This window comes from Leucoraja erinacea, chromosome 1 (genome assembly GCF_028641065.1).
Source record: "Leucoraja erinacea ecotype New England chromosome 1, Leri_hhj_1, whole genome shotgun sequence".
Classification (NCBI taxonomy): domain Eukaryota; kingdom Metazoa; phylum Chordata; class Chondrichthyes; order Rajiformes; family Rajidae; genus Leucoraja; species Leucoraja erinaceus.
Genome location: NC_073377.1, coordinates 157,431,253 through 157,446,146, shown reverse-complemented (window position 1 = coordinate 157,446,146; position 14,894 = coordinate 157,431,253). Strand labels below are relative to the sequence as shown.

Genomic DNA, 14,894 nt, shown 5'->3' with positions numbered 1-14,894 from the left:
ACCATTGATGTATCCCAGTTACAGTGTTCACATCTACAAAATGCACCAGCAAAATCTCAAGAGTTATTCAAGGCATCAAGAAAGGACAAGAGCTCAGACAAATGTGAACAACTTTAGCTCCAAGTTCTCTTCAGAGCTATCTGATTTAAATATGTACCAATATCATTTTATTTCTGCTTTGTTAAAATCATGGCACTTCTGCCCTACACAGACTGCAGCTGTCCACTACAGCTCATCAGTACCTTCTCAAGGATAATTAGGGATGAAAAATATTTGTTTGCAACAGTCCACCAAAAATACTTCCAAATTGGCGAAAAGATAGTGTGTATCTATCGCAAGTGGTAGACAAGGTTTGGTTTATTATCTGACCTCCCTATTTTGTCAACTTGAAAACTTTAAGTGGAGCTTGGAAACAAAACTTTTGGATACAGAGCTGAAAATACAGCACCTGAGTTAATTGGCAAAGTGAGTGTTGTACGGTATTTTACAGATTTATGGTTGGGAAAGGGAAATAAATAGCCGTTTCACCTCCTGGATCTTTCGTAAAATGTGTAGATACCAGGGGAGCAGAGAAATTGTTTGAAAATACTCAGCCCAAGATTAGAATAAAGGGAAAATAAGGATCTATAGATGCTAGTTTACAAAAAAACACACAAAATGCTGGAGTAACTTCTTAGGTCAGGCAGCATATCTGGATGACATAATCAGTGTGAAGAAGGGTTCCGACCTGAAACATCAACCCGTGGAGTTACTCCAGCACTTGTGTCTTTTTACAGTAACATTTTTTGAATTGATTGGGGGGCTTTTAATAACCAAAGGACTATTTGAGGCAAATGGAGAGTTTTGACATTTTGGGGGAAAGGTTTTGCCATGAGGGGAGACATGGTGAAGTGTACTTGAAGTTAGAGAAATCAGTACTCATGCTTGGGCAGCTTGCAACCCATGGGTATGAATATTGATTTCTCTAACTTTAAGTGACCCCTGCATTCCTGCTCTCTCTCTCTCTGTCTCTCTTCTCCCCCACCCACCCAAGACACACTTGCTTTCATTCTCACCTACCTAGACGTTTGTTTAACTTTATTTTACCTTTATTTTACCATTTGAATGGTTGCCATCTTTTGAGTAAAAAGGCAGAGTAAAAAAAAAATCTGAGAAGATTCCATAACTGAAGTTGCTTCTTGAAGTTGAAAATGAAGAAACGAGGTCCTAATGGGGAATGTTTCACCCGATGCCGGAGTTCCATCTTCACGGCAAGAGGGCCCTGAAAGAGATCGGACTGGCTGCAAGGCTACAAATGGGCCCCGACCTCGGATGTTTCACAGAGGAAGAGAACTTAACTTCCTGATGCCTTTTCCCACAGTGGAAATTTTTGATTCTGCTGTGGGGGGACGTTTGTGTTGAACTCTATAATGTGTTTTGTCCATTTTCTTTATTTTTTTAACCTTTTTCTATGGTTTGTATGGAAACTTATTATCTATTTTATGCAAGGCGGTTTATGTAAATTATGTTGTGTCTTGGGTCTATTTGTTTGTAATGTATGGCTGCAGAACGGCATTTCGTTTGGACCTCAAGGGGTCCAAATGACAATTAAATTGAATCTTGATTCTTGAATCTAAAGCACTTTGGTGCCAAAGCGAGTTGACTTAAAACCTGCTATATAAATAAAACCTACTTACTTACTAATACTGACACATGATATTAAATGGGCAAAATGGTCAGCAAAGGCCCTAATTTCTATGTAGTATGTCTCCATGATTACGACTATTTTCTTGTCATCCTTATTTTACATTCTGTGTTTCTCCCTATCTATTCCTTTATGTCCACACAATAAAATTGATATTTTAATAATAAATACAGAATGATTAATGGAAACTGTAAAGACCCAAAAGTGGTATTCTTTTCTCAGTTTTCTAACATCAATTTTGAGCCTTTGTGGTTCATTTTATCAGACAAATTAAAAAAATTAATATATTTCAAACCATAGACATATGGCTGGGAACATGAGATTGTATTTTCAGAAAAATGTTTACAAGAAAAATACTCCTGTAGCACTATTCATCGCTGAACTCTGATGATGAGAATGACATGGTGTCTTGCGCAAACTCAATAAACTATCTGTTACAATTTACTCCTGAGTGGTGGAATATTTGCAAATTCAGCCTTTGGGACTGAAGTTTATGTCAATATTTGCCCCAAAGTGGGTACCCCGCTTAGATATGGGGGAGTCAGATATAGAGTGAAATTATGGTCCTCACTATATCTCAACTTCGAAAACCAATGCTGAAATTGTCTGTTTTATGCAATAATATCAACTTTAGTTGAATTCTATGATTTGAAACTATTCAAAGTGGCTTCATTTAGGAGATAGCAAACTAACAAATTCCCAGGCTAGATTCAAATCAATTGTCAGGTAACAAACAACATGGTTATATACATAATGATAAACTTCATTAAAAATGGATCCAGAATGACATAATTATAATTTTAGCCAGATAATTATAATATATTGTCAATGATCTCACCAGCAATGTGCTAGGCTTTAGTAACCCCATTGTGATTCAATGTTGTAAAAGATTGGTGAATATCATTTATGGAAATGTTACGAAATGATCAATATTCCCAGAGAATAGTTTGTTGAACTACCCCCCATACCTTGCCAGCATTGTGAATGCATGGAATAATATCGAAAAAATAAACATATTCATACTTAACCTTGATCTGTAACATAAACCAGTATGCATAAACATTTAAACTAATTTAACAATTGATTTTATTAAAGAAATATAAATAACTTGTTTTTTCTTAAATACCACAGAACTGAAAAGCCATCACAGCTTTGAACTTCAAGTTCCTGAATTTCAAATCCCACATAACCCGATTGTTTCTAGGATTTCAAATTTCTGTATTTAGAATTTCAAAAGAATATCTCTCATCTCAAGGTTGCCTAACATGCATGGCTGGCATAGTCGGGTCTCGTAGAACTGAAAAGTGCTGGAATAACTCAGTGGATCAGGCTGATGCCTGGAGAACATGGATAGGTGATGTTTTGGGTTGGGACTTTTCTTCAGACTAATTCAAACATCAGTCTAGAGAAGGGTCGCAATATAAAATGTCATCCATGCATATTCTTTAGGAATGCTGTCTGACCCGACAAGATACTCCAGTATTTAGTACTCCAGTTTCCTTGGTAAACCAGCATCTGCAGTTCCTTATTTCTAGTCGGAACATGTGATCATTATCAAAAATGCTACAAAAACAAACTGGTAAATTTTACATAGAAACAAGAATAAGGCACACCTGTCCACACTCAGAGCACAAAGGTTCAGCACTGTGATTCCCATCGATGCTTTCTGTAAGAAAGGCATGAGCTTGCAAATAACAATCCCAAAAGGCCAATTTTGTGCCAGAAGCTGGAAAAGATGTTTAGCAAATGTCAGTTAACGTGGCTAAGCAGAGAGAACAAATAACTACAAATGAGATAAAAAGAAATAAATTATGAAACAATTATCCTGTTTCACCCCAAAGGAAAAATAGAATAATGAAACGTGTTAACAGCCAATGAAAAGGAAGTAGAAGCTACAAGGGAATAAGTTAAGAGGTGCGGAAACCATTGAAGACACCGAGAAGGCAAAGCATATCAATGAGGAATGGGAAGCACCAATTTAAATGTAGAAAAAGTGCGAAAGCTGGTAAGCAAAATTGCCCTTGAAAAAGAAAGTGTGGTGACCATCAGAAAGTGATGTCACTGCAAACGTAGTGGAATATTGAAAGTTTGCAGGAACCCTAGACTTTAAAAAAAATAATATTTCAATTCGATGAAGTAAAGTGCAATGCATAAAAACACACCCTAGCCTAGAAGCTGGTAAAATGCTCGATGGGTGAATCCGACAGAATCGCTCAGGTTAGTGAACCGTAATATATAATTCAAAAAACTGTGGAGCAGACATTAAGAAAGATGGGAAGAAAGATTATTAAAGGAGAGAATGAAAATAGCAGAGGAGAGGAAAAAACGGTGAGACTGACGGGAGATGAAGATCAGTGATCTCCGAAACGTTTGGAGAGACGCGAGCAGAGAGGTGAAGAAGGCGAGAGTGGGATGCAGAAACCCAAGGAAAGTTGAAGTCAAGGGAAGAGGGTGCAGGTTTACACGGTGAAGCACATGGACCTTATAGACGTTGATGGGGATGCCAATCGTGATGTAGAACAAGTCTCCCAGGGCCAGGCTCCCGATCAACAAATTGGGTCCATTCCTCATGCATTTGTTCTTGTAAATGATCCTTAACAAAGTGGCGTTTCCGATCACCCCGACCACGAAGATGACACAGGAGATGGCCGCGTTGATGTACTTGAAGGTGCGGCCACTGTCGAGCGCCTTGTGACAGGAGGGGAAATTGCTGGCATTGGCAGCCGACGTGTTGATGTCCCGTAGCCCGCCCGGGATCTCGGTGGTCCGGCTGTCCCAGTGAGAGAGCCCGTTCTGCTGGGACCAGGCTGCGGTCGGGAGAACCCGCTCCATTTGCTGGGAATGAGAATTGAGTCTCCCCGTGGTCTCGTTTGCCGACCTGGGGGATTCCCCGCTGACCACGGGCGACAGCGCCAACCCAGCGAGAAGCGAAATCCAACACAAAGTCGTCTCCATTCCCAGGGAAATCCGAGGCAAACTCGCGGGGAGAAGTGGAGAGGAGAGAGGGCACGGAGCGCACCAATTTCACGCGTTAATATCGCCCCAAGCCGGCAGCTCAATGCTGCCTTAAAGAGCGGTGCAGAAAAGCTGGTGGTAGATCTCCCCCGCCTTCACTTCCCCAGCGCCCCTTGTCCTGGGCTAGAGAGGGAGAGATCCAGTCCGTTCCCGGTTCCTTATCCGGACAGGGCTCGGTGCTACAGCGGGCGTCTGATCGAAGTGAGGTCCGTCGCTCTTTGCAGCTTCTCTAAACGGAGCGATGAGAATGAGAGAGAGAGAGAGACAGAGACAGAGTGGGACGACAGTGGCACCAGTCTCTCCCTCCCCCAGGCTGAGCAAGGACCCGTTGCTCTGGGAGGCGAGTGAAGGCAGGAATGAGCAGAACAGAGCAGAGCATCACAGTGACCAGCAAACAGCAGCAGCCAGTCTCCGCTCAGTTCACTCGCCTCTAGTTACACCGGGCGGGACACGGCGAGCTTGATACAGATACAAAGCGCTTCCCTTCTCAGCGGGGCATTGATCACCGGCAATAAAACACCACTTGAACATTATATCCCCTCCCATCCAATTAGTCCTTTGTCCAATCCTCCCCTACCCCCCACACACACAATCGTGGGGTAACGTTAAAAGTAGCTGAAGAGCAAACCGTGACTTTAAAAAGGGACTTTCGCTCAGATATTAATCGGCTCCGTGAACATTTGTGAAATCGCATCATCCCCGCTATGTTATAAACATCGAGTAAAGCAATTATCCGCTAAATGTTTTGAGTTCTATGATTTGTGTGCATGCAACTTTAAATTAATTGGAGTGAACTTTTGCATCGTTTGCGGAACTGCGGCCAAGAACTAGAATAGAGAATTGGGAAACTGCGCTCTCACGGCAGGCGCTGTTGGTGGGCGTGGCACTGGTTCAAGAAGGGGTAGGAGAGTAAACGGAGCGATGACAATGAAAGATATAGAGCGAGACAGAGAGAGAGTGCTGGAGGAACGCAGCGGGTCAGGCAGCAGCTGGGGAGCGATATGGACCGGCGACGCTCCGGGATGGGACTCTTCAAAGGCTCAGACAGGGAAATAAGACTGGCGTGTGAAGAGGACAAAAGATTATTTAAGAACTATTCGGGTTCGATTTTGAAGGTGGAAAATGGGAAGGCAAAAGGCAGAGGTCAGAAGATTCCAAGTCCATTCTCTAGTGGTTTGGTGAAACTGGCCAGGATGAGATGACTAATTGGATGTGAGGGGATATATGTTGGTGGGAATTTTAGAGCTTTACCTATTTCAAGGCGATGGTAAAGCCGTGTGTCAATGGCTTTGTGGAGAAAGTGAAGATGAGGACTTTGATTGAGTAGGACCTGGCATGAGGAAGAACTGGACAAGGTCAAAGGTCATAAGTGATAGGGGCAGAATTAGGCCATTTGGCCCATCGTGTCTACTCCGCCATTAAATCATGGCTGATCTATCTCTCCCTCGTAACCCCATCCTCCCACAAACTTCATCCCATTGATTTCAATGGCATGAACATCAGAAAGTTGGGTGATTAAAAAAAAACTCCTCTAAGGGGCTGTCCCACTTGGGCGACCTAATACGCGAGTTCTGGCGAGTTTGCCCTTGACTCATACTCGCAGCAAAGTCGACACAAGGTCCTAGGAGGTATTTGTAACTCTCCTTAATGCTCGAGAGTAGTCCCCGTGTACTCGAGGCCTCAGCTAGGTCACGGCATATTTTTCAACATGTTGAAAAATGCCCACGAGTAAAACAAGGTCGCCATGGAAAAAATTGATACTTTTTTTACTCGTAGGTTTAGTCGTAGTAGGTTGTATTAGGTCGGCATGTTAGTCGTAGGTAATCAAAGGTAGTCGTGGATGGTCTTCAACATAATCGAAGGGAGGTCGAAGGAGATCGTCTTCACTCTCCACTATTCGGTGTCCAATTTTCCCGAAGTTAGTCGTAGCTAGTCGAAGCTAGTCTTCAACGAGGTTGAAGGAGGTCTTCTACATAGTCAAAGGAGGTCTTCAATGTGACATTTTTTCAAACTCTCCTAAACTCACTAAGTGAAACAGCCCCTTTAGACTGCAAAGAAGAAAGCTATTCCTGTGTACAATGTGTACAGTTCTGGGGTCCATACTTAAGAAAGGATGTACTAGCCCTGGAGGCAGTGCAGCGAAGGTTTACAAGATTAATTCCTGCAATGAGGGGATTGACATATGAGGAAAGGTTAAGTAGGCTGGAACTCTACTCTTTGGAGTTTAGAAGAATGAGAGGCGATCTCATTGAAACATATAAGATCGTGAGGGGCCTTGATCGGGTGGATGCACCGAGGATGTTCCCAATGATCGGGGAAACTAGAACTAGGGGACATAGTTGCAGAATAAGGGGGGGCTCTTTTAAAACTGAGATGAGGAAGAACTTCTTCACCCAGAGGGTGGTTAATTTATGGAATTCACTGCCCCAGGGAGCAGTGGAAGCAGAAACTTTAAATATATTTAAGACTAAAATAGATGGTTTTTTAGCTGTCAAGGGGATAAGGGGCTACGGGGAGAGGGCAGGGATATGGACCTAGGTATGGTTAGTATAGTAAGACCTGAGTGATCTCCTGGACAAGTGTCGATCGCCTAGATTGGGGTCGGAGAGGAATTTCCCGGATTTTTTTCCCGAATTGGACCTGGGTTTTTATCCGTTTTTTTGCCTCCCCCAGGAGATCACGAGGTTCTTGGAGTGGAGAGGGGTGATAGCGGTATAAAGGGGAGGGTAGTGTCTTGTGTTCTGTGTCTTGTGTCTACTGTTGGTGGGTAAGTGTGTATGTTTAGTGTTCAGCCATGAGCGAATGGCGGTGCGGGCTCGATGGACCTGGTGGTCTGCTCTCGCACCTACTTTCTATGTTTCTATGTGGCTCCATGATTCAAAAGGATGCATTGATCACATAGAAACCATGAAACCTGGATTCATGAAAAAAAAATACCTGGTGAACTGCATTTCCAACCTATTGCTTGGGAAACTATGAAGAAAAACCTTTAAATATTCTGTTGCAATAACCTGGTATAAGATTCTGTTTTGAGTTATTTATTGAGTCTTCAGAACACAAAGACTGAATCTGAGAAGGTAACCACTAAATCACAACTGAAACAAAAATAAGTATTTTGCATCACAGAGAATCCATTTGATTTAGTTTAAGTAACACTGCAGAAATAACTAGCAGTCTCTTAGATTTAGGGTAAGCTAACAGAAACCGTAACATAAACCGCAGCAACGGATGTGATCTGGAAATTATAAACAGTTTGGACTTCTTGTAAGTTAACCAAGAAAACACATCACACTACACAGTTCTGGATGCTGGGACCGCCATAATAAAATAATTGCATTGAATTGTAAATGATTTCACTAGTTTAAGTATTGACTTAAAATCATTGCCCAGCATTGCCAGAAACAAAGACCTCCTGACAGTAAAAGTCAAACTGCCCCCTCCCTCGAGTAAATGAAGAGAACGCGATTAAAACTACAAACTATGTCCACATTACAGCAGGAAAAAAATAAGTTGACATTAGATTGCTGCCAATATAAAGATATAAAACCGGTTTGTAAATAGATGCTGTCTGTTAAGATTAATAGCACTTAACGCTTAAAGTATTGAACAACTTGGGGTCAAAATCGTAATCATTTCAACACTATGATCCCTAAATCCAATAGTAGCCTTCTGAGATGTAATTAACTCCATATGAGTGTTTTTTCTTTTTCAGAAAGTTAGCTCTACCAAAGTTTGGATATATCTGATTTGACCTCATCTCATGCAATGAAAACATGGCTCAGTTATAGCTGGTATTTCTCATCCAAGGGTAAGTTTTTTACACTTTACAATCTCAATGTCCAAATTTTGCTTCCTCGTGTGTAATTGATTTTATTTTTTATCTGAAATGAAACTCGGACAGGAAGTAAACAAGCACCAATTTGCTGTCCAGCAAGAAATGAAATGAAGGACAGCAAATTGGCGCTTGTTTACTTCCTGTCTGAGTTTCATTTCCAGCATTTATAGTATAAATCTTAATATTCATCTAACGCAAGGACAAACTATTCATAGGTAATAAATCACTGTGAAGTCTTTAAAATGAGCTTTTATAATCAACTCTCCTTGGGATAACATTTGATCTATTTTTGGGAAAAAAGTATCAAATATAATTGAAATAAAACCAGAAAAATATTAAACAACCCATCAGGCAGCGTCCATGGAAAAGATGCAAGTTTAAATTTTTTAACCATTCAGATGAAGTCAGCAAGAGCAGTGTCTTCATCAAGTTTTACCAATTGTCCCCTTCTCTTTCTGACACTCTGCATATTCAACTATTTACACAAAGGTCTAATCTATTGAGATAGTTAGCCCAAGATTTGATCCAGTCATAAGCCAAATTGTTTGCGCCAGGTGAGTTTCCTATTTTCTGTTTCTGTGCTTATGTCAGCATTAGGCTGTATGCTGCAACTAAATTGATAACAGTATACACCTTGTCCCCTTACATCATATGGGAACTTACCAAGATCAACCAACCTCTTTACAAAGGTGTGACAATATATTTGAATGGGCCAGAAGGCTGCTTCTTATTTCCTCTCCTGTAAAGTTCTTGAATTGTAGCACTTCAGTAGAAATTAAGAAATCAGGAATTTCTAGTTTTAATTCTATGTTGCATAAATAAACTGTATGTTCCGCAGAAGCCATTAAACATTTTGTGATTTTGTGTGGTTGCGCAAGAATACAGACAAGCATACACGCGTTTCTGTGCATAAAAAAGTTAAGTAAAACTTAATGCATTGTTTCATATCCAAACAAAGAACAACTATAGGACCACACAAGATGGGGCTGTGGGTAGAATTGTTGTCAGTGACATGGGTTTGATTCATGTTAAAATGTGGAAAGTTCAATAAGGACAGTTACATTTTTCATTCATGGCTTCCTGTGATTTGACGGTTACATTTTGCTCTGAAGATGCGGCATGCACGAAAAGTGATAAGATCCCTTGGAAAATGTTTCCACACAATTTTACAGATAGCACTATCAGGCAATTAAACCACTGTTACATAGTTTAAATGCTCAGTGAAATTCTTATAACACATTGAACATAACCATATCTAACAGCTGACCTACATTTAATGATAAGATGCACAAAGTTAAACTGAAAGTGTCGCTTATCAGTAGCTGCGACAGTAACTGGTTAGAAACTCTATTCTGCACGGAGCAGTGAGCCAGAATATGTGTCTGCAAATCATTGCTCATGTCTTTAGAAGGAAGATTCAGATTCAGATTCAATTTAATTGTCATTGTCAGTGTACAGTACAGAGACAACGAAATGCATTAAACAACGAAATGCATTTATGAAAGTATTAGTACAAGAAGCATCTTATACACTAAAAATAAATGTCATGTTTTCTTAATTGTAGTTTCATAAAGGCTTGGAAATGTAACACAGAGCATGAAAGACAACTGGCACATGGCCACAAAAGATTATTTGTCATTCAGTTACTTAAATTCCATTACAATCATCCATTATTCAATGCTCCTTTCTAGTCATCATTAGCCACTTAAAGTGAGAACCTTTGCTTTTCCAGCCTTCTCCTTTGTTTAACCTATCAATTGATTGATATCTGGAGTTTGCTACACTGAGCTGCCCAGTGCAACATAAGTAAAAAAATCATCTTTGCAGCTTCAGATAAAATGTTACGTCTTGATCACTTTACCATTAAACTATCTGAGGTGTGTTGTTTGCAGAACAGACCTGTCTGTGGGTCCCAAGATGGAGGATGCAAAAAGAGCTCAGGTTAAACTCCATGTCCAAGGCACTTCAATTAGACCCACTCCCACCTTCTGGTCTGTGGGGAGCAACCTGAGGAACATCCACAGCCCAAGGCTCTGAAGGTCAGCGGTATCAGTGATTTGTGACCTATCGCCTCTCACCCACACCCAGCTCTCACAGCAAAGGTCAAGTTCACCTTGAATTTCTTGGCTCCAGTTTATGACAATCTACCAGTTTAATCTATGCTACATATCCCAATTTGACAGAGTACATTGATCAATAGGCATCAATGGTGCTGAAGTGCATATGTTTGCGAGCTTCAAATTCTTTACGTTAATGCTACTCACAATGTGTCATGGTCCAACTACAATGAAGCAACAGCCAAGAAGGCACACCAACGCCTCTCCTTCCTCAGAAGACTGGGTACATTTCCAATGCCACTTACAAACTTCCTCAGATGCATGATAGAAAGCATAGAGTCAGGATGTACAGTATCACAGCTTGGTTTCGGAACATTGTGTCCAAGATCACAATAAATGATAGAGAGTTGTGGGTGTTACCCAGTCCATCACACAATCCAGACTCCCCACCATTGACTGCATTTACATTTTATGTGGCTTCAGAAAAGCAGCCAACATAATCAAACACTTGTCTCATCCTGGTCATCTTTCTTCTTCTTTTGGGCAGAAGATACAGAAGTTTGAAAGTGCACACCACCAGACTCAGGAACAGCTTCTTCCTCTTTGTTATTTTGCTTCTTAATGGTCCTTCCATAACCTAGGGTACTGTTCAATTTACCTCTACCCCATTGTGGACATTGGGCTTTGTCTATGGAACTGGTGGTCTACAATGCTGAGAACTATATTTTTCACTCTGTTCTACCTATTGTAGTTGAGTTTTGCTTGATTGTACTTATGTAGAGTACCCTGTATTATCTCATCGGATTCGATAGCATGCAAAAAAGCTTTTCACTGTACCTCAGTACACGTGACAACAATAACATAAAACCTAAACCTAATTTGCTGGGTTCAAGACTTTTGGTACTATCACAGTATGTAGTGTGAAGACACAAGGAACTGCTGATGCTGGAATTGTACAACGAACACAAAGTCCTGGAATAACTTAAGAGTAAATATCTGAAGAAGGGTCCCGACCCGAAACGTCAACTATCCATGTCCTCCAGAGATGCTGCCTGACTCCCTGAGCTTCTCCATCACTTTGTAAACTATATATAGTATTGGACTGTAGGCTAATGAAGATTTGGGTAGTGATAACATGCATTCATGTCTCCTTAAGATGCTAAATTTCTATATTGATTGCATGAATGGATAATTGAATAAACACGAGGAAAGAAAATCTCATGGTTTTGTCATATATTTGTAGAGATTCCATAACTCTTTCTTATAGAGATTGCATGAACAAGCAGTCAACCCTCCTTCCCTGATTTTGATGCCCTTGCAGGCCCGTACAAACCTTTTCATGACAGGATCACAAAAAAATTATGTGAAATAATGTGTGCACAGCGCAAATCACGAGCGTGAAGCCCCTCACACTCTGGGCGTTTTAGATGATCTCTGGTGCATTCGGAGCTTTATTTTGCAGCATTTTTGAACCAAATTTATGACCAATATTTCAGAAATAATTTTGGTTGAGTCAAGATTAATGAGGGTGGAATGGGATGATTGGGGTAATTGTTGTATACATTTTAACCATCTGAGGCAGAGAATTCCACACACTCACAACTCTCTGTGAGAAAAAGTGTTTTCAGCTCTCCGTTCCAAATGGCTTACTCCTTATTCTTAAACTGTGGCCCCTTGTTCTGGACTCCCCCAACATCGGGAACATGTTTCCTGCCTCTAGTGTGTCCAAACCCTTAACAATCTTATATGTTTCAATGAGATCCCCTCCCATCCTTCTAAACTCCAGAGTGTACAAGCCCAGCCGATCCATTCTCTCAGCATATGACATTTCCGCCATCCCGAGAATTAATCTTGTAAACCTACGCTGCACCCCCTCAATAGCAAGAATGTCCTTCCTCAAATTAGGGACCAAAACTGCACACAATACTCCAGGTGTGGTCTCACTCGAGCTCTGTACAACTGCAGAAGGACCTCTTTGCTCCTATATTCGACTCCTCGTTTTATAAAGGCCATTCGCTTTCTTCACTGCCTGCTGTACCTGCATGCTTACTTTCATAGACTGATGAACAAGGACCCCCAGATCCCGTTGTACTTCCCCATTTCCCAACTTGATGCCATTTAGATAGTAATCTGCCTTCCTGTTTTTGCTACCAAAGTGGATAACCTCGCATGTATCCGCATTAAACTTCATCTGCCATGCATCTGCCCACTCCCCCAACCTGTCCAAGTCACCCTGCATTCTCAGAGCATCCTCCTCACAATTCACACTGCCACCCAGCTTTGTGTCATCTGCAAATTTGCTAATGTTACTTTGAATCCCTTCATCCAAAACATTGATATATATTGTAAATAGCTGCGGTCCCAGCACCGAGCCTTGCTGCCCAATGGTTTGGCGGCTGCTGCCCAGCTCTAGCCGCTGGGGCAACAAGCAGCAGGGGCTGGCAACGGGAACAGCAATGTCGGAAGGGGGAGAATTAGCAGAGGGTACAGAAGCTGAAGCACCCCAGGGTGCACAAGTAACCACACCAACAGCACCCCAGGGAGAAACAGCAGCCTCGCCAGCAACACCCCAGGGTGCATAAGTAACTACACCAGCAGCACCCAAGGGTGCACAAGTAACCACTCTAGCAGTGCCCCAGGAAGCACCAGTCGCCGCACCAGCAGCATCCCAGGGTGCACAAGGAACCACGCCAGCAGTGCCAAGAGAAGCAGCAGCAGGTCGCCCCAAGGAGCCGCTCAAACGGCAGGTTGGTGAAGGTGGATTACGGCGCTCGCACTCCGACCTCAGCTGCTGCTTCTCCCGAGCCTGCTCGGGCTTGGACAATTTCTTCGAGCACTGCGGACTCGAGCCCTGGCCAGGGAGAAGTTTGCCGCCGATGCCGCCTTCGAAAGCCTTGCCCTTAAGTTTCACAGAGTGAAAGGCCTGTCCCACGTGGGTGACATTTTTGGGAAGAGCCTGAAAAGAGGTCGTCACGTCGTGGTCGGATCGTGATGCGGCGTGATGCGTAGTGACGTGCGGTGACTCGCTGTCGCCCCTGGATTTTGGAATATTCAACAAATATCTCCTGATCAAATTCGTATATGACCGACTGTAGAAGTAAAACCTGGATAAATCCAACATATTGTTGTGAAAGTTGCTCAATAAATAACTACAGTACTGATACACCATATTAAGAGCATTGATTTGCCATTAAAATGAATTCTGTAATAACGTGTCAACGCTAGCTGTGAGAATTGAACACTGCGTTTTTAATGTTTCACATGTTCATAATTTAATTAATCCATCTTTATGGATTAAAACAATTAATAACATTGGGAATTAAAACACATTTGATTGCATTCCATTCTCAAACATAGTCAATGTTCGCTCTGAAGACATTTCCAGCGCAGTAGGGTCAGGGAGGCAGGTGGGTGAATCTGAGCAGGATGGATAGATGGCGGGGGGGGGGGGGGGGGGGGGGGGGGGGAGAAGGCAATCGGTGCAGAATGGATGGACTGAGGCAGGGGAATTAATACGTGTTGGTTGGAGTAGGTAAAATTTTGAGGGGAAAGCAAGGGGGATGTCAGTGGGGGTTAAGGGGGGGGGGGGATCAGTACGGAATGGATGGGAGGGGGAATTCAGTACAGGGTGAATGGGGGGTCAGTACAGGGTGAATGGGGGGGATCAGTGCAGGATGAATGCGTGGTTCAGTACAGGATGAATGGGGGAAGCAGTGCAGGATGGATGGGAAGAGAATTGAACACTGTACAGGATGAATTGGGGGACCAGTGTAGGATGGATGGGGAATGGCAGGGGAATCAATGCGAGGTGGATAGGGAGATCAGTACAGGATGAATAGATGGGGGGGGGGGGGGGGGGGGGGGGTGGGGTAGAGGGGGGGGGGAGGGGGAGCACAGGGGGATGGAATCAGTGAGTGTCAGTGAACTGAGAGAGGCAAGAATGGGGATCAGCGGGTCAGGCAGCATCTCTGGAGAAAAGGAATAAATGACGTGACAAGAAATGTCTCAGGATAAGGGGGGTGGAGGCGTACAAGCGAGAGAGAGACAGAGAGGGGGAGAGGGAAGGGGCAGAGGAGGTGGGGGAGAAAGGAAGGTCAGCGCTCCTCGGACAACACCGGTATCATCGCCCCGCTATCCCTGTCCACCCTCAAGTGCCGCCGCTAAAGGAGCAGTTGGGATCTTCTCCCTCCTCCGCCAGCCAACAGGAAGGTGCGGGGCCGAGCGGTGCAGGTGCTTCAGACGGCAGAAGGGGGTCTCCCCCTCACTCACTTCCCCTCCCTCACTCACTCCTCCTCCCTCACTC

At 42.9% G+C, this 14,894-nt stretch overlaps 1 protein-coding gene and 1 long non-coding RNA gene across 4 annotated transcripts in view; one reads left to right on the top strand and one right to left on the bottom strand.

Moving 5' to 3' along the window:
• Nucleotides 1–14,894, bottom strand: part of ednraa (endothelin receptor type Aa) — a 92,195-nt gene that overhangs the window by 36,059 nt on the left and 41,242 nt on the right. The window contains exons 1-2 of one of the 2 annotated variants that reach the window (XM_055646489.1): nt 4,166–5,245; nt 3,298–3,410 (exon numbers count right to left, since the gene is read on the bottom strand). In XM_055646489.1, the coding sequence (XP_055502464.1) occupies nt 3,298–3,410; nt 4,166–4,639 (587 nt within the window). In that variant the 5' untranslated portion in view covers nt 4,640–5,245. Of the gene's footprint in view, nt 1–3,297; nt 3,411–4,165; nt 5,246–14,894 lie in introns of those variants that run through there. The other variant, XM_055646497.1, reaches the window with a different exon arrangement.
• On the top strand, nt 5,405–12,934 carry LOC129703799 (uncharacterized). Of its 2 annotated transcripts, none has more exons than XR_008724628.1 (3): nt 5,405–5,842; nt 8,412–8,507; nt 10,427–12,934. It is a non-coding gene; the product is annotated as an uncharacterized LOC129703799 (long non-coding RNA). The 2 variants fall into 2 exon arrangements; XR_008724630.1 differs by lacking the exon at nt 5,405–5,842 and adding an exon at nt 7,026–7,776.